This window comes from Ochotona curzoniae, unplaced genomic scaffold (assembly GCF_017591425.1).
Source record: "Ochotona curzoniae isolate NIBS_2020 unplaced genomic scaffold, NIBS_Ocur_1.0 contig_1014, whole genome shotgun sequence".
NCBI lineage: Eukaryota > Metazoa > Chordata > Mammalia > Lagomorpha > Ochotonidae > Ochotona > Ochotona curzoniae.
The window spans coordinates 46963448-46989220 of NW_024464920.1; the positions used below are offsets into that span (position 1 = coordinate 46963448).

Here is a 25773-nt window from a genome sequence, read left to right on the forward strand (position 1 = left end):
AAGACCTTGTCAATCTATTTTTTAAAATGCACATTTATTTATTTTGAGCCTGACACAGTGGCCTAGCAGCTAAGGTCCTTGCCTTGAATGCGCCAGGATGTGTTATGGGCACCAGTTCTAATCCTTGCAGCCAAGCTTTCCATCCAGCTCCCTGCTTGTGGCCTGGGAAAGCAGTCAAGGACAGCCCAAAGCCTTGGGACCCTGCACCCGCATGGGAGACCCAGAAGAGCTCCTGGCTCCTGGCTTCGAATTGGTGCAGCACCAGCCATTGCGGTTACTTGGGGAGAGAACCATCAGACGGAGGATCTTCCTCTCTGTCTCTCCTTCTCTCTGTATATCTGACTTTGTAATAAAAATAAAGTAAATCTAAAAAAAAAAAAAGCATGTCAGAGGTTGAGGTCGGCGCAATGACATAGCAAGCTAATCCTCTGCCTCTGGCTGTCGCAGTCATTTGGGGAGTGAGTCATCGGATGGAGGATCTGTGTCTCCTCTCTCTCTATATATATCAGACTTTCCAATAAAAATAAATACATCTTTAAACATATATATGCATACATTTATTTATTTAAAAGGAAGAGAGAGAGAGAACTTCCATCTGCTGATTCATTCCACAAATGGCCACAGTGGCAAGAGCTGGGCCTGTCTAAAGCCAGGAGCTTCTTCTGGGTCTCCCACGTGGGAGCAAGGGCCCAAGCATCCTCTGCTGCTTTGCCAGGTGCATGAGCAGGAACCAGGATCAGAAATGGAGCAGCTGGGACTTGATCGGATGCTCTGACACAGGATGCTGCCGCCACAAGCAACAACTTCCCCCCCCCCCCCAAAGGCCTGTCTCAGGGTGATGGCTGAGCCAGGACAAAGCTGGTGTTTGGAGAAGAAAGTAACAAATGCAAAGCCCCTCCCCCACCCCCGGCATCCTGCTGGGAACAGAAAGAAGGGCAGGAAGTCTGGGATTCACCAGGTGGGAGGATCAGGCAGCAGAGGGTTCCAAGAGGAGGACGGCAGCTTCCCTGGGGTTGTAGGACCGCAGACCACAGAGGGTGCTAAGCCAGCAGTGGCAGCGTGTAAAGCAATCTAATTTTTGCTTTGAGAAGGATGAGAAAGCCTGTGGGAACAAAGCAGGGAAACTGCCACCATGGCCCAGTGAGCTGCTGGTGCCTGGAGCAGGGCTGGAGGTGTGAGCAAAGATGGGGTTAGGAGGGGGTTGGAGGCAGAACTGGCCTGGCGCGAGGTGGAAAGCACCCTGGTAGATGCACCTTGAGGTGCCAGCGGAGGTGGGGTTGATGGTCAGGAGCCCGACGTGGCCGCCCTGTCTGCCATGGGGAGGCTGGGCGCAGCTTGGCTATGAACCTGCTACTCCAGAGAAGCTGTCGGCCCTGAACACACACAGATGGCATTGCAGAGCGCAGCAAGGCTGGGCTCGAGGTCCCGCCCCACTCCCCGTCCCAGCTCCCGTGCTCCCACATCTGCGAGGCAGCAGGTGAGGGCTGGGAAACCAGCACGCAACTTCGAGCTTGTAGCGCAGCCTTAGCTGTGGTCAGCACTTGGGGAATAAACCAGCAGGTGCAAGCTCTCTCCTTGCTGTCTGTGTCTGCTTTTCAAAGCAATAGAAAAATACATAAATTCAGAAAACCACGGGACTGGATGAGATCATCGAGGCTAAAGGTCGGAAGGCAAAGCAGCAAGGGGACCATGGACTGTAAAACAAACCCAATGACACCTCCGCCCATGAGGCTCTCGCGAGGCATCACGTGAACGCGTGGGGGGGGGCGCGGAGGGAAAAAGCTGCGGCCCCGGGGCGGGGCCTCCCAGAGGGGGCGGGCCTCCCAGAGGGGGCGGGGCTTCCCGGGGCGGCTTGGCGGTGACGTCACCGCATGACTGGGTTTTTATGAATGAAAAGAATCCTGTGAGTGAGTAATTCCGGGAAACTCGCCTTACAACTCCTTGCTCCCCGGCCCCCTGCGCCGCCCGCCCCATAACAAAACTCGGCGCGGCGCTCCGGGACACCCGCCGCCGACCGACCGGAGAGGAGACGCGGTCAGGGCGCCGGCCGGGACCGCGATCGGGACAGCGGCGAGACGCGCGCGACGGGCGCCGGGCCTAGCGGGGCCGAGAGCCGGTGAGGGATGGCGGGTGGCGGGCCGGCCGGGGCGGGTCGCGGGGCCCGGAGGCGGCGGAGGGTCTCCGCGCCCGGGATGGAGCGGGGTGGGGGTCGTGCCGGAGGGTGGGCGCGCAGGGCCAGCTCCGTCCGGGGCTGTCCTGCCGAGCCGCGGGGACCGGGATCCGGCTGGCACGGCTGGGGCGGCAGAGGGCCCCCCAGGAAGGGCAGGCGGGCGCCGGCCAGCCGGGCGGGGGCTGTGGCGCGCACGTCCGGGACTCCGGGCTGGTGGGGGTGCGCGGGCCGACGGGGAGCGGCCCTGGCCCCGCGCCCACCGCCGTGCGTGCGCGGTTTGTTTACGGCCGACGGCTGCTGTGTTCCCTGGCGGGCGTCCAGGTGTCTCGCCCCGGGCGCGCGCGCCTGCGTGAGTGTGTGCACGTGTGCGTGCGTGTGGCCAGGGAGCTAGTGTGTTTGCATCCCTGGGAGAGGGCGTGCCCCTGAGTGTCCACAGTGACGGATGCAGAAGAGTCTGAGGGAAGGCGGCTCCGTCCCAGGTGCTCCCCCCACACCCCGGGTCCAGGAATTTTCCCTCCGCCCCCCCAACCTTTCCTACCAGCTAGGGCTGCCCCTCCCACTGCCCTCTCTGTGGAGTTTCCCAGGGCTACAGCCATGGGACCCAGTGTTTGTCCTTGGGGTGGGGCGAGACGTGAAAAGACCTCACCCAGCTGAGAAAAACCACCTCTCACCTGGCCCCCTGGTGAGGGGGGCGGGGCGGAAGAAAGTGTGGGCTCCTGGGCTCAGTGGCCCCTCAGGACCCATTCTTCGTGCAACCCCAGGGCTGTCCATCTGTAACTCAGACAACCCCTGGCACAGGTGGTGTGGGAGGGAGGGGGCGAGAGCTGGGGTGTCCTTTCTGCCCTGGTTGGGAGTGGGGTGGGTTCTAGAGGCTGCACCTGCTGGGTCGTGGAACTTGGGAGGAGCTAGTGTCTACCCTCTGGACCAGAGCGCAACTAGACTGGACGAACTGATGGACAGCTGTGCACCACAGCCTCACTAGGGCCATCGCGGTGTCCTTACTGGGACCAGGCAGGGTCATGAGCGGTAAGGACAGGAGCTCTTACTCGATGAAGGGTTAGGTGTGGGAATGGCAGACCCTGCCCTGGGCCCACTGGATGGGCAGCTGCTTTTCCCTCTTCCCTCCCACGGCCCAGAACCAGAGGGGAGCGGGGCAACTAAATCTGCTAGGGGCAAGAACGAATCGTCTCTTCACTTTGAATGTTTCCCGGCCCCCATGGTCGGGGATCATGAAACACCCGCCCCCTGCCTGGTGCAGCAGGGTGAGGCAGCCTCGGGGGCAGCAGGTGGCTGGTGGAACAGGAAGTGCTGGCACCCTCTTGTCCGGAGAGGGAAAGCCAGAGCCAACAGGCGAGGGCTAGGAGTACACTGGGTTGAGTGACAGGCATTGTGGCTGGGAGCCAGGAGCCAAGGCCGGGCAGGGAACATCCCCAAATAGGGCCGAGGGTCAGGAGCAGAGGGGAAGTGGCGACTCTGTCGTGGTAGAAAGTTAGCCCTGGAAGCTTCAGTCTCTGCTAGATTGACCCCAGGTCCCTGGTGCTTGATGCCCTCAACCTTGCCTTGCCCGTACACACACACACACACACACATTCATGTGCTGGCAGCCCGAGATCTGTGGGAGGAAACAGAGCTTGGCCTGAGGGTCCCACAGTGTGGGCTGGGGGTAGGGGACAGCCATCAGGGCAGCGTTTGCTGCTCTGTGTCAGTCCCCACCCTCCTGACAGCTCCTGGTGGAGAGGGGGAGGTGGCCTGCTGTGGTCGTGGTCCAGCTGAAAGAGGAAGTGGCCCCTGGCTGAACAAGAGCAGAAGCGAGGTGATTGAGGTTGACACCCTGAAAGTTTATGTCCTGCTGCCACCACCTCTAGGAAGCCTTCATGGATTGCCTTATCCTTGCTCTAAGGCTTCGGTTTTGGAGGGGAGGTTTGGCACCTTGGGAAAAGGAGCCTCGATATGAGTAGGGGCAGAACTGGGACTGGGACCCCCGATGATCACTTCCCTGCCATGCCTGGTCCCCCCTTCCCTGCTCCCCTTTCAGCAGGGAGGAGCTCCCCCAGTGCTAGCTGCCAAGACCCAGGAAAACACATTTTTTCCCTCTGTCCTCACAGCACAAGGGAGCCTGTGCCAGTGGGTGGGCCGTCTCCCGCCTGCCTCTGGGGTGGATCCAGGGGCAGAGGCAGGGAAGGGGTGGGACGAGGAGAACCTCTGGCTCCTGATTGGATGAGGCTGCTGTCCCTCCCCACCCTCCCAAGAGAAAGCTTGTTCTCCAGGACTCCAAAGAAGGTTAGGAACCTGCAGAGCTGGAGGTGGGCTCTGGCGAGCAATGGAGGGTGATGGACAGTGGGAGAGCATGGAGCCAGGAATCGGAGATGGGGTTCTAGTCCTCCGGCTGGCTTGGCTACTGTGGGAACCCTAGGCTGAGCCAGGCTGGCAGCCCTGAGGTTAGCGGAAAGTTCCACCTGCTGGTGACTGTCCCTTGGTGCCCGGCTACCCTGGCTGAACCAGGACATTCCTGGACAAGCCTGGGTGCTTCTGTCTGGGCTAGAATAAAAGGGGGTGGGGTGGGGCCTGGGGCCGGAGTAGCAGTACCAGGAGGGGGATGGGGGGTTAGGATGAGCAGGTTCAAGGCCAAAGTTCAGCAAAGACTTAGCATCACAGTCAGCACCAGCAGGCATCTGGAAGAAGCCATGGCCAGCGGTTCTGTCCGCTGTGTTGAGAAGGACTCACTTCCTGGGGAAGGCGTGTGGGCTTCACCGGGGAGGGAAAGGGCCCAGGGCGGGGGCAGGGGTGTGGTGGGATGAGCCAGCCTCTTGCAGCTCCTGATCTCGTGGGAAGCTGCTGGTGTTACACACACACACACACACACACACACACACACACGGAGCTCACAGTCATCCTTACTCAGCAAGGGGGTGGGGAAGATAGCATGGTGACCCCCCCACAAAGGCAGTTCAGTGTTGGGCTTGGCAGCCAGCACAGGCCTTCCCTGACCCCTGAGGATCACCTACACAAGGAGAGAATTCCCTTCATGCCCTGTCCCTCAGTGCAGTACAGATGTCACTCAACCCTTCTAGACAATCAGCAAGGGAGCAGATATGGGATGTCACTTGCACATCGTGTCCTAGCAGAGCCACGCTGGGAGGGAGGAAGTACACGTGGGTCAGGGTGGTCTCCATCACAAATTCTCCCCTAAGCTGGCTGCGCGGCCTTGGGCTGCACTATTGCCTTCTCTGGGCATCACCCGACTGTCGTCATAGGGAACTGGCATTTGGTCCAGGGCCCTACAGAATACCTCCCTGTTTTGGGGGGCTACTGTGTGACTTCAGGCAAGTGAGACCCTCTCTGGACAACTCCTGCAGAGAGCAAAGTGGAGACCCAGAGAGCTAGCATCTCATCCAAGGTCAGAAGCCTGGAGGAGATAGACCCAGGCATGCCTCTATTCCATGTCCCTCTCTCTGCTCCCCATTCAGCACCTTGCCTTTCCCTAACATGTACACCAGCTCCACCAATGGAAAGGGATGTAGGTAGAGGCCAGGGCCCGAGGTTTTCCCACACTGTCTCTGGACTGGGGACTCAGTCTGGACACTGACCAGCTGGGTGAGATGTCAGTGACCGTCTGGTGGAGGGACAAAGAAACAGACCATGGTCACATGGGGGGGGCAGGGGAGAGGGTTTGGAGAAGGACATGAGGTTGAGGGTAGAGGTGCCTAATAAGACCTTAGGGTCAAGGAGGGCTTCCTGGAGGAGATGTGCATATCTGGGACACAAGGATGAATTGGAATCTGCTGGTCAAAGCAGAGATGAGGAAGGGGGGAAAGTGCCCTGGGGTAGGGGTGACCTGGAGCTGGAAGGAGCAGGTGGGAGGAAGTGGAAGAAATTCCGCAAGGCTGGGGAGCAAATAAGGCAGAAGAATGGAGGCAAGGAGCCTGGGGTGCCCTGTGGCTGGGTCTGGAGCCACAGCAGGTTCTCCTTTGGTGATGGGCAGCCTCCCTGGTGACTGTGTGGGCAGGTGAGCCAGGGCCGCCAGCAGGGGCTTGCTGGGACCTCCTCAGTGTGTGGCACCAGGGATGCCCAAGGGAGAGAGACCACTCTGACAGGAAGGCATGGGCAGACGGGATCCAGACATGCACAGGTGGCATCTGAAAGGGCAGGACCCTGTGATTGGTCTGGGAATAGAGGCAGAACAGACAAGGAGAGCGGTCTCCACAGGGAACGCATGGCCAGGCAGGGAAACTGAGGCCAGAGCTCAGGCTGAGCCCTGTAGTTCAGTAATGCAGGCTGCAGCTCGGGGGTGCACCCCCTAAAGCCAGCCTGAGCAAGCCTGACTCGGGACCCCAGCCACATCACAGGAAGCTTCCAGTGCCTGCCCACCTGCCTGCCCAAGAGCCCAGTGACTGCCTGGCCTAGAGGATCCCTCGAGGTGCCAGCTTCCCTGCCTTGGATCACTTCAGCCCGGCCTTGAAGCTGCCAGGATGCAGGACAACCTCGGTCCTGTAGATCCACCATTCACAGACACCGGCTAGATGTGTACAGGAATAAAGACAGATGGTAGAACATTGCCAGACTAAAGTGTGAGGCCGAGAAGGAAGGCAGGATGTGTGCACACACTCATGAGTGCGCATGTGTGTATACGTGTATGTGCATGCGCTCCAGTGGTTGGGACCTGAAGGGGCCTGGAAAGGTAAGCTAACGAGCTCTGTGGCCTTCTGCAGAATGAGAGTGCCGGGCGAAGGGAACAGCCAGTGCCAAGGCCCTGGGGCAGAGGGGGCATGGTGCCCTTGCAGGAGGTGCATATGACTGGAATACAGGGAGTGGGGCTGGGCCCCCTCAGCAGCTGCAGCCCAAGAGCCCGTGCTGGGCATACCCTGGTGGTCATGATGACGAGCTTCAGCTGGCAGCCCTGGCAGGCTCCTGGCATGGCCTGGTTTACCTGCTGCCCTGTGTCACCCTGGGGATGGAGGGGAGTGTGGTGCGGAGGACACTGTGAGGTGCCTTCCCCAAGGTCCAGCTGTTTCTGGACCGAGGGCCATGGCCTTTCCATTTCTCCAATGTCCACAGGGTACATGCTGACCCTGCCAGGCTGTGTCCACTCAGGGAGCCAGTGCCCGACCCTAGGCCCTTATTGCCCCTGCCTCTGCCAAATGGGATTCTTGCTAAACGACCTGTCTAGGACACCAAGCCTCCCATCACAAACCAGCTCCCTGCTCTGTTCTCCCCAGCCCCTTATACCTCAGCTCTGGCCAGCGGTGCTACTATGCAGGGGCTTCTGAGAGGCCCTCTCCTGCCCAGAGCAGTGGGCACCCTCCATGAGTATTCATTCAGCTCTGTTCCAAGCACCATGTCTGGGAAAATAGTAGCTGCTCAGTGAATACTTGTTGGCCACACCTGAGGCTTGTGGTAAGGCCCTGGGTGCGGTCAGCAGCTCTTAGCAGTGTCCAGGCTCACTGCCCTGTTGAACACTTCCCCAGTGGTTTGGGCAAGGCTTGCAGGAGGTCCTCACGCAGGAGGCTTAGGGGCCAAGGAAGACAGGGGCTGGGAGGGGGTGATCCTCCTGTGTGTTAACGAGGTGCTGGTGGGTTAGTGATGGTCCTTGGCTGTGCGCCTGTTCTGTGTACTCTTCTGTATGTAGGTTACATTTGAATGCAAAGTTTTTAAAACTTAAGTCAACTTGCACCAGGGTGCCCCAGGGCAGAATGGCGAAGGGCAGGAGTGCCCATTCGTGGGGTGTGGGTTTGTCAGGCACTGCTGTATTCTTCCTGCCTAATTTAGGGGATGAAAAGGAAGATGCCAACTAGGAAGCCAGACAAAGGTCAGCAAACGCACAAATCAGAGTTGGGTTGGTGGAGGTGACACAGGGAGTGCTTAGCCACGTGCCTAGGAAGACGGTTGCAATGAGGTTGACATTAGAGTCACTCTGAGGAGACAGGAAAAAACAGCAGGTGCAGGGGGCCCAAGGCTGCAGTGGGCCATGCAGGGAGGTCACTGCAGCTGGGCCAGAGGAACGTGCTGGTTCCAGGTTCAGTTCCGACAGAGGGCCCTTGAACGCCAAGGCAAGGAGTTCGGCTTTTTTACTCCAGGTTAGGCAAAAAGCAACACAGGACTTAGAAGGCCACATTTCTCCTCTCTAGGTCTCCAGCCAGGAGGACACCTGCTGCCAACATGTCTGGGGATCCCTTATCCAGCAAAGCTCTGAAGGTGAGGAAGCGGCCCCACCCAGCCTCCCTTTCCAACTTCCCCTTTCCTTCCTGGAATCCCCCCAGAGAGCTCCGCAGGGTGGCAGGCACTCGTGACCTCATGGGAAGGGCCCCAGGGCTGCACACTTCTCCCCGCTCAAAGGTGCTTCCCGGCCTGGGTTTCTCGGGGGCCAGATCGAAATCCAGGACGCGTCGGGAAGTCTTTAAGGCGGAGTAGGGGGAGCGTGGGGCGGGAGACCAGCGGGACCCGCAGCGGGAGTGTGGCCCGGACTTCAAGATCCCCCTGCCCGCAGATCAAGCGCGAGCTGAGCGAGAACACGCCGCACCTGTCGGACGAGGCGCTGATGGGGCTGTCGGTGCGCGAGCTGAACCGCAACCTGCGCGGGCTTTCGGCCGAGGAGGTGACGCGGCTCAAGCAGCGGCGCCGCACGCTCAAGAACCGCGGCTACGCCGCCAGCTGCCGCGTGAAGCGCGTGTGCCAGAAGGAGGAGCTGCAGAAGCAGAAGTCGGAGCTGGAGCGCGAGGTGGACAAGCTGGCGCGCGAGAACGCCGCCATGCGCCTGGAGCTCGACGCGCTGCGTGGCAAGTGCGAGGCGCTGCAGGGCTTTGCGCGCTCCGTGGCCGCCGCGCGCGGGCCCGCCGCGCTCGTGGCGCCCGCCAGCGTCATCACCATTGTCAAGTCCACTCCGGCCGCGGGGCCCGGTCCCGCCCCCGGCCCGGCCCCCGGCCCGGCCCCCTGTTCCTCCTAGTGCTCTCTGCGGCCACGCCCCCTTCCACCCCTTCGCCCATCCCAAAGTGCCTAAGTGAGGTGTCTGCCCCGGGGTCCCCTTACCCTGCAGTCACTGCCCCCCCCCCCCCCGTGGCTATCACACATTCCTTTCCCGGACCCTGTCTTTCTCTTGCTGCCTCCGAAACTGGGACCCAAAGCCCCTGGGGGAGGGGGAATCTTGGTAGGCTGAGGGGGTGGGGTTCCGGCGTGGCTTCCCCTGGTTGGGTTGACGCTTTTTGGACTAACAGGACACAGGCGGCTCAAGGGTGGCCCTTCCCAAGGACAATGACCAATTTGTGCCAATAAGCCCCCGTCCCAGGGGCTGCTATGCTTTAGAGCTGCCCGGAGCCCCGGCCCCATCTGGGTTCGGGTTGTGGCGGTGTCTGGCCTGATAAAGTTCAGTCACTGGAGCCCAAGTGCCACCTGGGGGGGGGGCGGGGAGGCGGATCTGCACAGGATGTGACCGCACTGGTTTAGTGGATGAGCTGGAACCAGAAAGTGGGGTGTGGGGCTCCCTGGTCTGGGAAGCTGGCAAAGCAAAGCAAGCAGCAGAGGGAGAGAGAAAGTGACACAGATGGAAGAGAGGGCAGGAGCTGGCTTGGTGCAAGCCAGGGCTCTCCCTGCAGCAGGGAGCCCTGAGCAGGACAGCCAAAGAGAAAGGGGACAGTGAAGGTGACTGCTGTGGCAGGTGGTGGGTGGGGAGTGACCACTATGGCTGACGGGGAGGGGCTGTCCTTCCCTGACCCCCATGGGCTGGGGACCGTTGCCCCATGGCCCTGCTCCTGCGAACGCTCCCTCCCCACTGTTTATTTATTGCACGAATCTAAGTTATTCTCCCCAGCCGGAGGCCGCGTTCTCGCTCCTGGACAAGGCAGCACATGGCCCTAAGCTGGGGTTTATATTTTATACCTGCAAATAGATCACAATATTTTATCTTATATTTAGGGAAAGCTGGATGGCAACTAGACAAAAAGTTTAAAAAAAAGTTTAAGTGCCCGGCCCCCGGAATTTATTTATTTTCTGACTTACAGTGAGAGTTATCTGCATTCTATATTTTGTAGACTTTCAGAATAAAGTTCTCCTTTTTCCACAAAGTGTGTGTGTGTTTGTGCTGAGGGCGGGGAATTTGGATAGAGGGGGGGCGCCAGAAGAAAAATCCCAGGTTTAGGTGTCACCTTCACAGGACACGGTCTGATTTCCTCCAACAGAGTAGAAATACTCCCCCATGCAGTAGGCACGGGAAGCGGCCTCGCCTTTGCCCGACTTGCCCACATGAAGCCGAGCTGCACAGGAGTATCGGGAGGAGCCAACTGGTCTGCAGGTCTTGGAAAGCGGGGCTGGGCTCTGGCTGTCCGGTTAGCCGTGGACCGCCGGGTGCTGACAGCATCCTGAGCTTCACCGTCCCCACCCGGAGGTGAGGGAGCTCTAAGGTGGGATGAGGACACTGTGGGAGGGGAGGCTGCTCCTAGGTGCCCAGGAATGCCCAGCTCAGGCCAGCGGAGGGCTGGAGGAAGGGGCGGGCCGTAGGGACTATTCATCCTGCTCCGAGACAGTTAGGAATTTCCCCCACCCACGTTGCATTCCTGAGCGCCCCTGTCAGCAGTGGGCCAGGTCCCAAGAAGGCCTCCAGCACCTCGCACGCGACGCCCAAGTCCCTGGGCGGGCATTTGGGTGTGGGGGTGGGAGCTGTCAGGTGGGGCGGGGGTCCTACCCTTGGCTGGGAGACAATCAGGGTCTTTGGGTCAGGCCCTGTGGGGAAAGCAGAGGTCCCTGTGACCAGGTGGCTGAAGTGGGGCAGGGAGGTGGGGGGCAATAGGACAGCCCCACCCCCACCACCTGCCCATCACACTCAGGAAGGGGGAGGGCTTCCAGACACACCCCTCCCCCATACAACACAGGCAAGGGGTGCACAGAGCTGAGCCAGAGGCAGGTGCGATTTCAGTACAATCTATATTATCTCATATATATATATATACTTCTTCCTCACTTTATTTGCTCACTTCTGTCACACATTTAAAATGTCGCTGAGACCAAAATAGAGCGGCTTTCTGGTGGGACTCGGGGCAGTCATACGAGATATAAAACTAGGGGCTCTGTCTTCTCATCTGGCATACAAGGAATTTTTCAAGTATTTTTTATGTACAAAGAGCTACTCTATCTGGAAAAAAAAAAACTAAAATAACATAAGACAATGTAGGTTATGCATTCTGGGAAGGAGGGCGGGAGCAGTCAGATACACATTCCTGTCTCCCTACCACTGTGTCCCCAGGGACCCCCATCCCAGCACTGCCCCCACTCCCGCCTCCCATACTCGTGGACAAAAGTGCCAGGTGGGCATAATGCGGGGAGGAAGGGGTCAGCAACACACTTTGGCCTGGAAGGAGAAAGGAAACCAAGACAGGGAGATGAGATGCATGATCACCCACGCAGAAGGGGGTTTGAGAGCTGGCTCCCAGGGCCCTCCATGGCGGCTGTGGCCACAGGCTTCCTGGGCTAGACCCATCCCACACACTGACTGCAGTGAAAGCCTCATGGCTGGGGTTCCCCATCCTCCCCACCTCGGGCCCAAACCCAGCACCCTCTGGGTGCCACGACGCCGCACCCATCTCAACGTGTTCCAGCGTGAGGCTCCTGCGATGGGCCCATGCAGCTGGGCCAGCGCGGGGTTATGACCCTGAGGAGCCCAGGTGTCTCAGAATGACAGGGGTCAGAGAGGAGACAGGTAACTCTGGCCAGGAGTGCCGGGCAGGCACTGCAGAGCCCTGTGAGTGCCAACAGCCTAGGAGGAATGTCCCAGCACAGACTGGGGGTCGGGAGGGAGCGTTCATATGTGACTAAGGCACAGAAGAGATGGCCCGGGGCCACATGAGGCAGAGCACCAGGCCCTGTGTGGACAGGGGCCTGGGAGAGGGGTCGGGGACATCTCTCCTCCCACCTCCCACCTCCCACTGCATGGCCGCCCGTCCAGTCCTCTCCTGGACACTGGCCTGGCCTGCGGGGATTCAGACCCATCCTGTGAAACCAGAGGGACCCGGCAGAAGCTTGGGTTCCACTCCAGAAGGAGGACTGGGAGGCAAGGGCTCAACAAATGCCCCATCAAGAGGGAGGACCCCAGGGAACAGGCAGGAGTCAGTGGTAGCTACAGACCAGGGGTGGGTGGGGAGTGGCCCCTACCAGGGTGCCCAAGAGAAGGGCACCACCTTCTTCCTGGGTGGAGCCACAGTACTTGGGGTCTGGCTTGGACCCTTCTTGCAGCATGCCAGGCAGACTGGGACAGAAGGGAACCTCGGGTACCCACATTCCCTCCTCCTGCCTGGGGCAAGGCAAATGGAGGTGGGTGGAGTGGGGAGCAGGCCGGAGGCGCTGGGGCATGTGGGGGATATTGCACGGTGCACAGGGTGGGCATGGCCTGCTAACCCTCAGTAGGAAGCTGGTTGTGGGGGGAAGGGGAGTAGAAGTTGAAGTTGCAGCTGTTGGTCCCCACGCACTGGATCCCATGTGCCGCCACAGCAAGCAGGCTACAGGGGTACATGCGGCTCCATGTCCTCCTTCCTGGCATGGGTAGTGCAGTGTTGGCCATGTATAAATATTCCTGAAGACTCCTAGGTGAGTCTGGGCTGTCCGCCACAGACGCGCAGGGGCAACCCATTCCCGGACAGCGATATGTGAGCATTTCTGGTCCAATAAATAAGGGGCAAGGCCAAAGCTGTGCCAGCCACCTCCTGGCCTGGCTGTGCCACCAGCCCGGGGCCCTGGTGCACAGACTGTTCTAGAATTCATCATCAGAGCTGAGCAGGAGCGTCTTCTCGTTGTCACGGGCGCCACTAAGGCTGTGTGAGCGGGAGAGGCTGTGGGCACCGCCACGCCAGGTGGGCCCAGGCTCCAGGGTGGACTGTTGCGTGTACTGCTGGTAGGCGGGCGAGAAGTTGTGGATGGCGTCCTGCACAATGTCGTGCGGGTTCATGGTCTCCTTGAGGCTGCTGGAGATGCTCTTCATGGGGGCACAGCGGCCTGCGGGGCAGGGGCGGGAGTGGCAGTGAGGGGCTGGCTAACCAGGCACGCTGCTCAGCCCCTGCCCTGAATCCCGCACTAGGCGACACTTCAATGGTCTTTCAATCAACCCACCTCCCCTAGAAGGGGCAGGCAGGGGCTAAGAGCAGAGTGGCCAGAGCAGGGAAGTGGTGTCTGGCAAAGGGCAGGCACTGAGCCCAAGATGCCCCCCCCACAAAGAGGCCAGGCTGGGGTGCTGGAGAAGACAGTGTGGGGTCCCCTCCACTCTGGGACACAGGACTTGTCTGCTCCATGAGGAGCAGGCAGGCCTGTCTCTCGGCTCCTGCAGACACTCCCCGCAGGCCACCCCAGGGGTCCAACTCTGGACCCTTCCCCACCCTTGGCCTTCTTCACCATAGTGACAGCGCTGATGTCCCTGCCACTCCATGAACACACAACTGTGCCCCAGACCAGGGCAGGCCATGTTCCAAAACAATGAGACCAGCACAAAAGCAGGCAAGCTTTACCAGCAGTGCCTGGGTGGGCAGGCGGGCAGGCAGGTGTGCTGGGCTCACTGCCCTCCCTCCCATCCCCAACAGTGACCAGAAGGGGTGGGACACAGAGGAGGGGCTATAGACAGAGGAGTGACAGTGACCAGAACCGACGTGCAGGACAGACGTGCAGACTGAGAGCAGGACCTACCGTACGGGCCATATGTCGGTACTGCCCACGGCCAGACCCAGGGCCAATGTAGGGCAAGGGGGGCGGGGAGAGAAGCAGAGGGACAGAAGACAAGAGACAGCTGAGTGAATGCCACGCCCCCGCCCTGCCATCCCACCCCCGCCCTGCCAGGTACTCTGGGGAATCCAGCTGTCCACACGCTCTAAGGGGGTGGCCTCACTAGGCAAGACCCCTTCCATGGTGCTCATACAGGGAGGGGACCCTGGCTGATGGGGTGGCAGGCTCCCCTCTGCAACTAAAGCACAACTCCTACCCCGCCTTCTCTTCAGGCATGGCTGGAGCACCCCCTCTTTGCGCAACTCACAGCACTCTGCCCATGAGAAGGAGGCAAGGCCTGAGTGAGCAGGTGGGCAATGCCTGGCTGCACGCAGAAGCAGGCTGGCAGGGAAGAGCAGTCAGCAGGGTGTCCAGGGGGGCAGCATGGGGTTTGGTTGGCCAGGGCCAGCACCGTCCCTTAGTGCCTTGGGATGGCCCCAGGCTCCAGGCCCAAGGGGACATTCCCACGGCAGGTGCTGCCAGAACAGGTCCCGGGGCCCCACCACCTAGGGTCGAGGCAAAGGCAGGGGCAGGAGGGGGTTGCTGGGTCCTTCCGGTGGGGGTCTGCCTGGAGATCCTGGCCAGCAAGGTTGGGGTGACTAAACGATGGGCAGAGCAAGGGGCAGTGACTAAGCACCCCCAGGCAGCAAAGGAATCATCCTGCATGGGACAGGAACAGGGCAGAGGGGAGGGTGTGGAGCAGGGAGCCCCTTTGGCCACCAGGGTTTGTGACCTGTCACATGAAGGATACGAGCTGAGGGTGCAGCACATGTGCTTGGGGCTTGCTCCCTGAGGGCCTGCTGCATTTGGCTGGGAAAGCTGGCCACACACATTCCCAGCATCCTCTCTGTCCTCCCAGAACACACCCCTTCTAGGCCCGCAGAACACCCCTGCCCCCGCACAGGTCCCAGTCCCATGGGGCACCAGGTGGTGGAGCAAGGGTGGGGACCAGACAGGCAATGGGGCTTCAGAAGCTCTCCAGCGCTTGATCATGGTCAGTTCTGACAAGGAGACCAGCAGGTAGGAACACCCACCCTGAACCTGTGCCTGAGAGCCCACAGGATCACTGGTTTTGTTTTCTAAAGAACTTCAGACACCACGAATTAGGGGCCCCAGTGGAGCACTGCTGTGTGGTGCTAGCTGTCAGCAGGCCCTAGGGAGCCCATCCTGGGCTCCAAGTTCGGATCTGCCATGGGACCCATCAGCAGTGTCGGCAGTCAGGGCATGGTTCTCTCCTGGCCTTGTCACCCCCTGCCCCTAGACCCTGGGAGTCCAGTGACCTGAGCCGACCCTCCTTGGAGGTGAGCAGGTCCTGGCTCTTACCTTGAGCATCGAGCCTCTTGTCAGCATAGACCTTGTAGGTGAAGGCATGCCGCAGGGCCAGGGCTGCGAAGAACATCTCCACACAGATGATGAAGTCCTGGTAGCCGGCGGCCACGGTGCCCTCGCCCACAGACACGCGGGCTGAGTGGATCTTGGGGATGGCCCCGCACTTCTCCAGGATGGCCAGCAGCATGCCTGTATGGAGAGGCATAGCCTGGCCCCAGCTCCTCTGTCCGCAAGCCCCTGGCTCGAGGGGGGACAGGGAGGGGGACACAAAGCCCCACTCCCCAGCTCCCGGTCGGCCACCAGTACCCATGAAGAAGCCCCCTGCCCAAGTCCCCTGGGAGCTCTGTGAAAGGCTCTCTGCCCAGACCTTGGCCCCCAGCAAGTGCCCAGTACATTGTGGCCCCCTGAGCTCCAGGCCAGGGTCCTGCCCCTCCGCCCCCAGGATGGCCTCACCTTGCCAGAAGGAGAGGAAGATGACGGACTTGACCATGAAAAACTTGAGGACGGGGCTGTAGGGGCTGAGCAGCTCTCGGGTGGCAAAGTAGAAGAGGAAGAGCGCGTAGAGTGCCAGGCTGACAGAGATGTTGTAGATGATGGTCACGTACAGGTAGCCACTGGTGACACTGCGGAATGAGGCAGGTGCAGGCTGGGGTGGCCCTGGGAGGGACGCAGCCTCCCTGCCCTTCCCTGTGTGTACCCCACAGCCCCTCGAGCTGCAGAAGGGAGGCAACTGGAATCGCAGGAGACAGGCAACTGCAGGGGTGCAGGGTGGTACCCTGAGGACAAGCTAGCCCTGGGGCCACTCCTGATGACTGCCAGCCGGGAAGCCAGGGACTTGCCGAAGGCCCCCGCCTGGTGGGTGGCACTAGCCTTGCCTTCCTGTCTGGGACTTGGACGGGTTACCTGTAAGATCATGATGGGCATGCTGCCACCTGTCTGGGTGAGGTGGTCGTGTGCATTACAGGCAGAAGGCGCGCAATGCTTGCGAGCACAGGGTCAAATACGTGTTAACGTCACGCATGCACACTTTACACAGCTCCTTGCACTGGGTGTGGTCACTGCATGGGCAGCTCCCCACCACCACTCTGCAGCCTGCACGTGACCATGGCTGCAGCCGAGGGCTCGCTCCTGTGCTGGCTGCGTGGCCAAGGCCAAGGGTGGCCACTGCCAGGCTTGGTTTCTGAGGTACAGAGGCATGAACTCCATGACATGCAGGAAGGCTATGCCCGTGAGGCCCATCTGGGAACCCCCTTTCCCTGGGCCCGAGCCCCCGCCTCAGGCAGGACACTGCTCTGGGCTGACACCCCTGCCCACACATCCCGAGGGGGCATCCCAGTGCTTACTCAAAGTCCCCGTCTCGGTACTTGCCGAAGGCCTGGAGGACCACGGTACTAACGGCCATGAGTGGCTTCACCACACAGAACTGCAAGGTGGCCTGAGGAGAGAAAGGACAAGGTGTGGCACTGGGGATGAATACCTGAGCTGCATGCCGGGGACAGAGGGGAAGCCCCATGTCCTCCCCTTAGGCTTAGGAACTGCCTGGGACACAAGATGAGGCCAAGGCAGCACAGTGACAGGGGAGAGGCCAGGGAGCTGGGCAAAGACCAGGGCTGTCACACCAAGACCCAGAGGCAGAGGGGACAGGGCCAAGGGAGGAACAGCAGGGGAGGTGGCTGGGGAGGTGGGCAGTCCAGGCCCCGAGAGCCTCAGGGACGAAGCCAGGCCCTGCCACAGAACTGGTCCCACAGGGAGCAGGGTGTACGAGTGTCCCTTTCCTTCCTCCCTGCCCACTCAGGCCTGGTTCCCTGTCCCACACCCTGGGGCTGGTGGGTACCCTAAAACAGCTGTGGCCTATGGCAGGCGTCAAGCGAGGCGGCAGCTTCACAAAGCATACAGTAATTCTGGCCTCCAGCCTGGGCCACTCCCTGCCATGAGGCTCCGTCACCCAGGTTCTGAGCGACAGAAGGGCTGTCACCAGTGTCCCCGTCACAGGGACTCTGCCACGGGGACAGGAGCAGACAGCACTGCCCCACCTTCCCACTCTCAGCCCAGGCTGCTGACCCCGGCTCAGGTTTTCACGACCCCGCTATGGAGGTCCTTATAAACAGGCACCCACAACACCCAGAACAACACCTCTAGGGTCACCTCTCTGTTAAGGACAAGTGCACTGAAGCCAGGAGGCCCCATCTGAGGAGGTGGGCAGAGCTGCCACCCCTTCAGCCCAGCTGAGTGTGAGTCCTAATTAGGTAGGCAGCCAGGCAGGGCAAGGCAACTGACCGGCTGATCTTGTGCCAGCCAGTGCTGGGGACCTGGGCCAGAGGCAGCAGTGTCTTGTTGTGGCTACCAGAAAGTGGAATAGAATACCTCACCCCCTCCCCAGTCTCATTATCCAGCCTGAAGGAAACAAAGTGTGAAGGATGCATCCCCAGCCTGGTGAGCCAAGTGCTTTCCTGGGTCGACTTCCTGGGTGCCCACAGCAGCCCCTAATGCAGGTGTCAGCATCACTGCCCATGTGACACGGGGACACTGAGGCATGGGGGCACTGCAGTGGCTGAAGCAGGCCCAGCGCCGTTCCCTGCACCACACCACCCCAAGCTGGTTGCATAGGTCTTTCCCACACCAGGCTGGACACCAGGGTCATTGGGGCTTCCAAGGCAATGCCTTCCCAGAGCTGCCTGCGGGGAACGTCTGCTTGCTAAGGACTCCTGAGCTGAATTGGCTGGAGTCACACAAGGGTCCTCTCTGCCCCACGTCCTCTCAGGCTAGGTGGGAGATGGTTCTTCTCTTTCCTCTGCCACCTCTCTCGTGGACAGCAGAGTGTACAGGTCCACAGGGCAGGGGAATGATTCATCCAAGTGAGCGGCTGGTGACTGGCACATGAAAACTTCATAGACAACACGGCTATGGAGTCAGGCGGTGAGTTACGGCTGACCCCACTGCTAGCAATGACTGACCACCCCACCCTGAGCCCTGGGCAGCTCTCTGCCTCCACATGTTGAATTCACAACAGATTCCCTGAGGCAGAGCATTCTGAAAGTGGAACTGGAGTCTACATGTCCAGGTGGAAACCCCATGTGCCAGGCTCCCGCAGCAGAGGCAGCAGATGGGCCAGCTCCTTTGGCAAGTCACGGTCCCTGACCCAGCTGCAGGTCTCACTTCCCCTCAGGACTACATTTGGGCTATAGTGGGGCATGGGGTTGGGCTGGCCAAGGAGCTGGGCACAGGGTCATGAAGGCTGGCAGTGGCATCTGTGGAAGACAGCTCCTAGCTCTGCGCCAGCACGAGGTCAAGCATGTGGCATCTGTGACCTCCTCTGTTCCTTCCAGCTGCCCACACCTGGCCACAAGGGAAAGATCAGTATTTCCACTTTACCAAAGGGGAAGCTGGTGCTTCGAGAGGCAGAGTAAAGGCCCACACACATGACATGGCCACCATGCCGTCTCCGGTAGGGCCAGGCTACTGCAGACCACAGGGAGGACAGCCAACGGAAGCCGAAAGCTGCTGGACCCCGCCCTCCCCCCGCCCGGGGATGCGTGGGGAGAGAGATGACACCTGGCCAGGCCTGCTGTCATGCTGCCTCCATGCTGAAAGCTTCCTGCCCTTTAACCACGGATGCCGAGCATTCACACTTGGGCCAGGCCCTTGTTCACACACATCAAAATGAGCAAGTCTTGAGTCAGGTCTATCTGCCCAGTTTGCCACCTGATGCTCCCAGGATACTGACTGTTGCCATATGAGCACACCCTGGCCAATATGATGCCTCCTTAATAGGTTGGTGGAGGCAGCTGTCACAGGTTTACGGTGCTTCCTCAGTAATACAGGCGCTGTTGCTGTGGCATAGCTGGTTAGACATCGTCTGCAGCACCAGCATCCCAAATGAACACCAGTTTGAGTCCCAGCTGCTCCACTTCCCATCCAGCTCCCTGTTAATACATCTGGGAAGGCAGTGGAGGATGGCCCAAGTGCTCCCAAGTGGGAGATCAGGAAATAGTGCCTGGTTCCTGGCTTCAGACTGGCTCGGCTCTGGCCGTTGCAGCCATTTGGGGAGTGAACCAGTAGATGGATGATCTCTCTTTCTTTAGCTCTCTCTCTTCCTGTAATCTGCCTTTCTGATGCTCCCTCCTAGTCCGCGGACGTACCTGTTTGCAGAAGCGCAGGAATCCAATGGAGTAGGTCTTTCCCCAGAGGCAGCAGGTACCATACATACAGCTGGACCTGGAAGAGACCAGCACAGCCAAGGGGTTGGGGAAGGCAGGGATAGGGCAGGCTGCCTCCTTCCCCATCCAGAACCACCGAAGCACAGACAAGGTGTGGCCTGTAAGCCCAAGGCCAAAGCCCCAGAAAGGTGCAGCACAGTGACTGCTCAGGCCCCGGATTGACCAACCAAGCCAGAAAGCATCAACTGTGAAAGCTGGACAGACAGGAAGGCACCAGGGTAACGGGGAGGAAGCATGAGAGAGCAAGTCAGCACTCCAGGTGAATGGCCCAGCTCAGGCAGGCTGGGCCGAGCCAGTAGGCCATGGTCACGGGAAGGCCAGGATAGCTCAAGAATGCTAGGCCCAGGGGAGGGGGGCCACAGGGAGCCCGTGTACTCACTCAATGGGCTTTCCTCTGATCTCGGACATAATGGAACTTTCTCCGCCAAGGTACTCATAGCACAGGCTCAGGAAGTTGTAGATGACCAAGGCTGTGGAGAGAGGGTTGAGGAGGCCACTCAAGTCAGCAGGTGGCGTTCTTAACAACCACTGCGAACGAGAGCTGCAGTAGGGAGGGGATGGGACAAGAGCTGAGGACGTAGGGCAGAGGAGAGGAGAAGGCCAAAGGGAGGGTCAGAAAGGGCTGGGGAGGGAGCATTTAAGTTGCTACTTGGGGCACCCTTATAGGAATGCCTGGTTTGGGTCCTGGCCCCTTTACTTCTGATCTAGCTTCCTGTTAGCATGATCCTGGAAGGCAGCAGAGAATGACTCAAAAGAGTTGGGTTCCTGCCACCCACACTCAGATGAGGGTCTGGGCTACCGGCTGCAGCCCGGCTCAGCCCTGGCTGTTGCGGGCATTTGAAGAGTAATCCAGTGGATAAGCTGAGACAGAGAGATTGAGATTCAAATAAAAGGAAAACAAATGAACCAAGTCCAGCAGGGCTAGCAGGGCCAGGGGAGCCCCAGCAGCCCTACAGCCAGGAGGACTCTGACTACCTGTTGACCTCTGCAGTGTCCCCCGCCATTTCCTCATGGCACTGAGTGTTGCTCTGGTCCTTGGAGCCAGTTCTTCTTGCCTTGCTGTGCCCACCCTCAGACCCCATAGCCACGTGGTGAGAGAGCACAAGGCAGCCCATGGGGCAGACGGCACGGGGGGACTGAGGGCCCATGGCACAACTGCCTGGACATGTGAAGAAGCCTAGGGGGCACCCGCCCCAGCCATCAGCACTCCCATGAGGCCTGTCTCAATGTCTGACCCCAAGGATCTGTGATCAAGATCAGCTCTGCCTGGGGCTTGACTTGGGCCGTGTGCTTCCTCACTTAGCCATGGCAGCCACATCACATACAGCTTCAGGGGAGGTTCCTGGGTGTGCCAAGCTCTTCCCACACTTCCACAAGGTGGCATCTGTTGCGTGTCCGTCACCACATTCATTCCTGTGGCAACCTGGCTCCTTCTGTCTGACCCTTCCAGGTCAGGGGCAGCAAAGGGCGGGGATCATGGTCCCTAGCACAGCAGCCAGACTGCCTGGTGGTGGCTTGTGGCTTCACCTGCTAGGAGCTGCTAGGAGCATCAGCGTCCTAGTTTCCATAGCTACACGACGGGGATGATTTGCTGGGGTTGTGGGAAGCTGAGGACTAGGCTGTCCATAGGGCATGGCTCCTGGTTTCTCCCAATGGGTAGGAACTGAATTCACCTCCCACCCCGACTACCAGAGGTCCTGGCACCTTCGGTCACTCAGATGTACCCTTACAGACGGATAGGCACAAGCACAATACCAGGTGGTGGCTGGGGTGACAACAGGAGGGACAGACGGCCTACCCCTGCTGTAGGCACACTCTCCCCACAGGTGGGAGAAAGCCTCACCTTTCCCCCAGGGTGTGTGTGGGGAGCCCCAGGTTGCCTCCCCCTTTCTGAGCAGGGCTGGCATCTGAGCTCACAACCCTCCCTCCCCTTGTCCAGGCCTGCAGTAGCACTCCCCTGCTGGGCGTGGCTCTCCTCGGCACTCAGCTGGTCAGAACTACCATCTTTCGCCTGTCCTCCTCAGTCCAAGGTCCTTTTCAAGGTGCTCCAGGGGCCACATGGTCTGGACAGTGCAATGTGCTGGCGGCTCCCCTAAAAGAATCCCTGGTGTGTCAGGCCTGGGCTCGGTAACTCCCAGCAGCATGACAGCCTCCTCGGATGGGACTCCACCAAATGCCAGGTCCAATGGCCATGTGGACCCATGGATCCCCTCCAAGGAAATGACAGAACCGTGCCAAACACCCCCGGTAAACAACTTGCACCCTAGAAACACACAAACACTCACACACGCAGAAGGGCAGAGGAACGGGAACATGCTACGCAGCAGGGAGCCAGCGGCCTGTCCCCTTGCCACCTTCTGCCAAGGACAGCCTGGCCTTGCAGAGACCTCACAGAGGGGCCTCCACCTTCCCTCCTCCACAGCCTCTGCAGCCAGGACAGGAAGCTGAGGTCCAGGGACTCCTCTCCACTGGCCTCTGACTGGGGTCCCCTGGAAACAGCCACTGTGGCAGCACAGCCCCAGGGTAGAGGACCTGCCAAGTGCCCGGCAGTCATGACTGTTAGCAGCCCCATGTCAGCAAGTGGTTGCAGTGCACAGCCCCATCACTGGCTGCACTGTGCTGTGGCACTGTGTGGCAGAACCCTTGTAGGCTTGGGGTCTTGCACACAGAAGTACCCTGAGCTCAGCCCCTTGGCCCACCTTCAGCACAGAAATGCTCTGGTAGCAGGAAAGACAGTGAGAGGACGTGCCTCCATCTTGGCTGCGGCTGGCCTGTGTCCAGGGGCCGAAGCCTGCTCCCCAGCATGGCTCGGTGTAGATGAAGCGGGACCCATTGCATTTGGGGCTGAGTGGGAGCTGAGTGGGATATGGGGGCTAGATGCTGTGGGAGTGGGCCGCTGCTGTGGGTCATGCTCCCTGGCTCCCATCTCGTCTTGCCACGGTGATGCCATCAGGCAGGAGGCCTTTGGCGGCGACGCCAAAGCTGTGAGCAAATACACCTTTCCTCCTGTGATGGGCTCAGCCACTCATGTCCCATGAGTCCACTTCACCCCTTCTTGGCAGCTGTGGCCATCATGGACAACAGCGGGTATACCACGCTCTGGCCAGGTGGGCAGGACACCCTCAAGCCTGGGCTCCCAAGGGGTCGCTCTCTCCTCAGCTCTGCCCTCAGAGCATCCATGCCTTGCTGACCCTGTTGGTTCTTGCTTCTAGATGCCCCCACTACTTTCTCTGATGTCTTTATTCCAATGGCTTCCTTCTAATATTCTGCTCAGCTTCAGTGTTTGCGATCCTTGGCTGGACTTGTCAGAGCCCGGCCAGCCAGGGGCACTTGCGTGCCCACAGGCCTCTGTCCCTGCCCTTCTGTGGTCCTCAGCCAGTTCACCTTGGTTGCACCTGTTTTAGCAGGGAAGAGGTTTCACCTCCGGGCCAAGTGCCAGGAAGCAAAAGCTTGCCAGTCCGAGACAGGGTGAAGGCAGCATCACCTTCCAGGTGCTTTTTCTATCCCTATAAGATCTCTTTCTCCCCCACAAGGGTTCCCCCTTTTCCAGCATTGAGGCCTACCCTCTTCTGTGCCTGACATGGACTCCCTTAGCACCCCGAGACCTGGGATCTGCTACTGCTGGGCAAGTTTCGTAGCCTACTCAAGTTTGCTTTTCTTACTTGCGGAGTTGAAAATCTATGCCTCCAGGTAACCGGGAGATGAGAACAAGATAACGGTGGTGAAAAATAGGCAAAACATACAGTCAAGGCCAAAGAGATGTGACAGGGATGAACTGTGTGGCGAGGCCCTCGGGAAGCTTTGGCCCAAGGGACTCCGCGCAGCACAGAGACCCAGGGGTTGCCTTGTGAAAAGCTAAAGATGCAGAACACACGGGAAGCTTCCACAGGGAGACACGGGGTCAGCACCTTCAGGAGGGCAGAGATGGCCCAGCCCTGAGCACCCAGTCCGTCAAGGGCAGTGCCAACAAGCTGAGGGGCAAACAGGCAGGGTGACGGCCCCTGGTCTTGGCTCCAGCCCCATTTTCTCTTCCAGGTCACTAACAGGGTAAGTTTCCTGGGAGAAAGCAGGCCAGGACCTGAGAGCACTCACATGGTGTCTGCTTCCGCTACCGCAGGAAAAGGGCCTAGAAAACGTACCAAGCTCCCTCACTTGCTTGTAACCCCCGCAATTACAAGCCTGATTCTTGGATGTTAAAAGTTACCGAAGACTGATCCCTGAGGCCAAAGGCCAGCCAGGCACAGGCGTGGGTACAATGCAGTAGCAAAGCTGTGACTAACCCACTCAGGGGGAGAGGAGAAACGCTCTGTCCCAGGACAAGAATGAGGAGACATAAGATTGAGACCCGTGTGGGCGCTCGGCCTCGCAGGGACGATGCCTGCACCCCACGGCAAGGTCTGGACAGGAGCTTCAGCTCTGGCTCCTCAACTCTACTTTCCTGCTCACACAGACCCTGGGCGGCGACCCTGGGAGACCTGGACGGTTCTCTGTTTTGCCTTCCTGCCCAGCCCAGGGTCACTGTGGGTGTCTGAGGAGTAAACCAGAGGGTAGGAGCTCACTTGTGTGTGTTCTCTCTCAATTAATTAAATATGCAATTATTTGGAAGGCACAGTAAGATAGAGCAAGGAAGACACATAGGGTGAGAGAGATCTTCCACTCCCCAAATGGCTACAAAGGCCAGGGCTGAGCCGAATCTCCTACGTGAGTACAGGGGCCCCCAGCTCTTGGGCCATCCTCCACTGCTTTCCTAGGCCATTAGCAGGGAGCTGGGTTGGAAGTAGAGCAGCTCAGACAGGAACCAGCACCCATGTGGGATGCCAGCATCGCAAGGGACAATTTTACTCATTATGCCACAATGCAGGTTCCCTGTCTCGCAAACTGAAAATACACACACTCGTATATAGATATAAGCATGTATGTGTGTACGTATGTGTGTATGAGCCAGAGCTAATGATCTTTCACAACATAATGGAAATAAAATATTTGACAGAAAAATGTGATGGTTAAGCTTTTAAAACAAGCAAGAAAATTAGAAAAGCTACCAAAAAAGAACCAGAAAAATGTACAGAAAATATAAAGCTCAATTCAGGAATGCAGCATACCACTAACAGGAATCTGGAAGGTGAGAATGGAGGTGAGTGGAGGGGAAAACACTCTCGAAGAACATTCTGGAAAACCTCCCAGCACCTTGGGACAGGAGTCTCCGTGAGTACGGGCCCACCAGGCTGCCCAGCACAAAGACAACCCCAGTCCATGGATAAAACTGTGCAGGACAGGGGGGCGGAGGATGGGGGTGGTAGAAGGGCAGAGGAGGAGAGGAGAAGGAAGGGGAGGAGGAGGGAAGCAGGGTCACACAGAGGCACAAAGGGCCGGTGTCCACTGCACTTTCCAAGGCCACACCGGAAGCTGCAGTGGGAAAACAGGCCAGTGAACCCGGGGGGCGGGGGGATGCTGTGGAACTGGGCACGGTGCCTCCCGCAACACTGGCACACTGAGACTCAGCTGAGAAAAACAATGGAGGTTCCGAAAGAGAACTCCAGGCACCCCTGGGAGACCTGTGTCCCGTGCCCAGCAGATATGGTGGACAAGGAAGGGTCTCTGGGAAACAGGGGACCCAGGGCAGCAGACCGACTTCCCAGCCTAAAGGTGAAGGCCAAGTCAGACGACCGCCAAGCAATAGAGGTCTCAGCCACCAGGACCTAATAAAAGGCCATCCTTACTCCCAGAGCTGGGTTGCCGCTGAGTCCTTAAATTCAGCTGAAGTGTTTGTGAGTGAAGAAATGGCAGGCCCCTGCCTCCACCCCTCCAGTGCTGATGGCAGGACCTACAGAGTTAAGAAGCATCGTGTCAGGACTCTGGAAGCCCGAGTTTGCAGTGACCACATATGGATAACAAGGTGGGGAAAATGAACCTATGCCCACACTGACAGGATGAGGGAGACGTGTGAGGATGTGCGCATGCTCGGGGTAAGATATCCAACTCAAGCCTTCTCTGTTCAAGTCACCAGGAAACACTAGGTAAAGTGGAAAGAGATCAGATTCCAGTAGAAGTGGATGTTGAGGTTATTCTAGAGTGAACCAGCTGAGATAGCTACAAGTGCCATAAACATGGCAGCAAGGAAAACTCAAAACGATTTTGCATCTCCTACCATATACATATGCTTGCTCTTTAATAGAGTTATATTTTAGTGCTGGGCCTGGAATGGTAGCCTAGTGGCTAAAGTCCTCGCCTTGCAGGTGCTGGGATCCCATATGGGCGCCACTTCTAACCCCAGTGGCCCTGCTTCCCATTCAGTTCCCTGCTTGTGGTCTGGGAAAGCAGTGGAGGATG

At 59.1% G+C, this 25773-nt stretch overlaps 2 protein-coding genes across 3 annotated transcripts in view; one reads left to right on the forward strand and one right to left on the reverse strand.

The window, feature by feature from the left end:
- The first annotated feature begins 2000 nt into the window (after window positions 1-2000).
- MAFF (MAF bZIP transcription factor F) lies at window positions 2001-9110 on the forward strand. Its single transcript, XM_040988175.1, has 3 exons — window positions 2001-2116; window positions 8296-8362; window positions 8655-9110. The coding sequence occupies exons 2-3, from the start codon at window positions 8327-8329 to the stop codon at window positions 9108-9110; spliced, it is 492 nt and encodes a 163-aa protein (XP_040844109.1). The 5' UTR covers window positions 2001-2116; window positions 8296-8326.
- Window positions 9111-11061: 1951 nt separating this feature from the next.
- TMEM184B (transmembrane protein 184B) overlaps window positions 11062-25773 on the reverse strand; it is a 35715-nt gene continuing 21003 nt past the window's right edge. Inside the window, exons 4-10 of one of the 2 annotated variants that reach the window (XM_040986033.1) lie at window positions 19823-19913; window positions 19366-19441; window positions 16570-16661; window positions 15680-15849; window positions 15221-15415; window positions 13823-13843; window positions 11062-13141 (exon numbers count right to left, since the gene is read on the reverse strand). In XM_040986033.1, the coding sequence (XP_040841967.1) occupies window positions 12900-13141; window positions 13823-13843; window positions 15221-15415; window positions 15680-15849; window positions 16570-16661; window positions 19366-19441; window positions 19823-19913 (887 nt within the window). In that variant the 3' untranslated portion in view covers window positions 11062-12899. The remainder of the gene's footprint in view (window positions 13142-13822; window positions 13844-15220; window positions 15416-15679; window positions 15850-16569; window positions 16662-19365; window positions 19442-19822; window positions 19914-25773) is intronic. The other variant, XM_040986024.1, reaches the window with a different exon arrangement.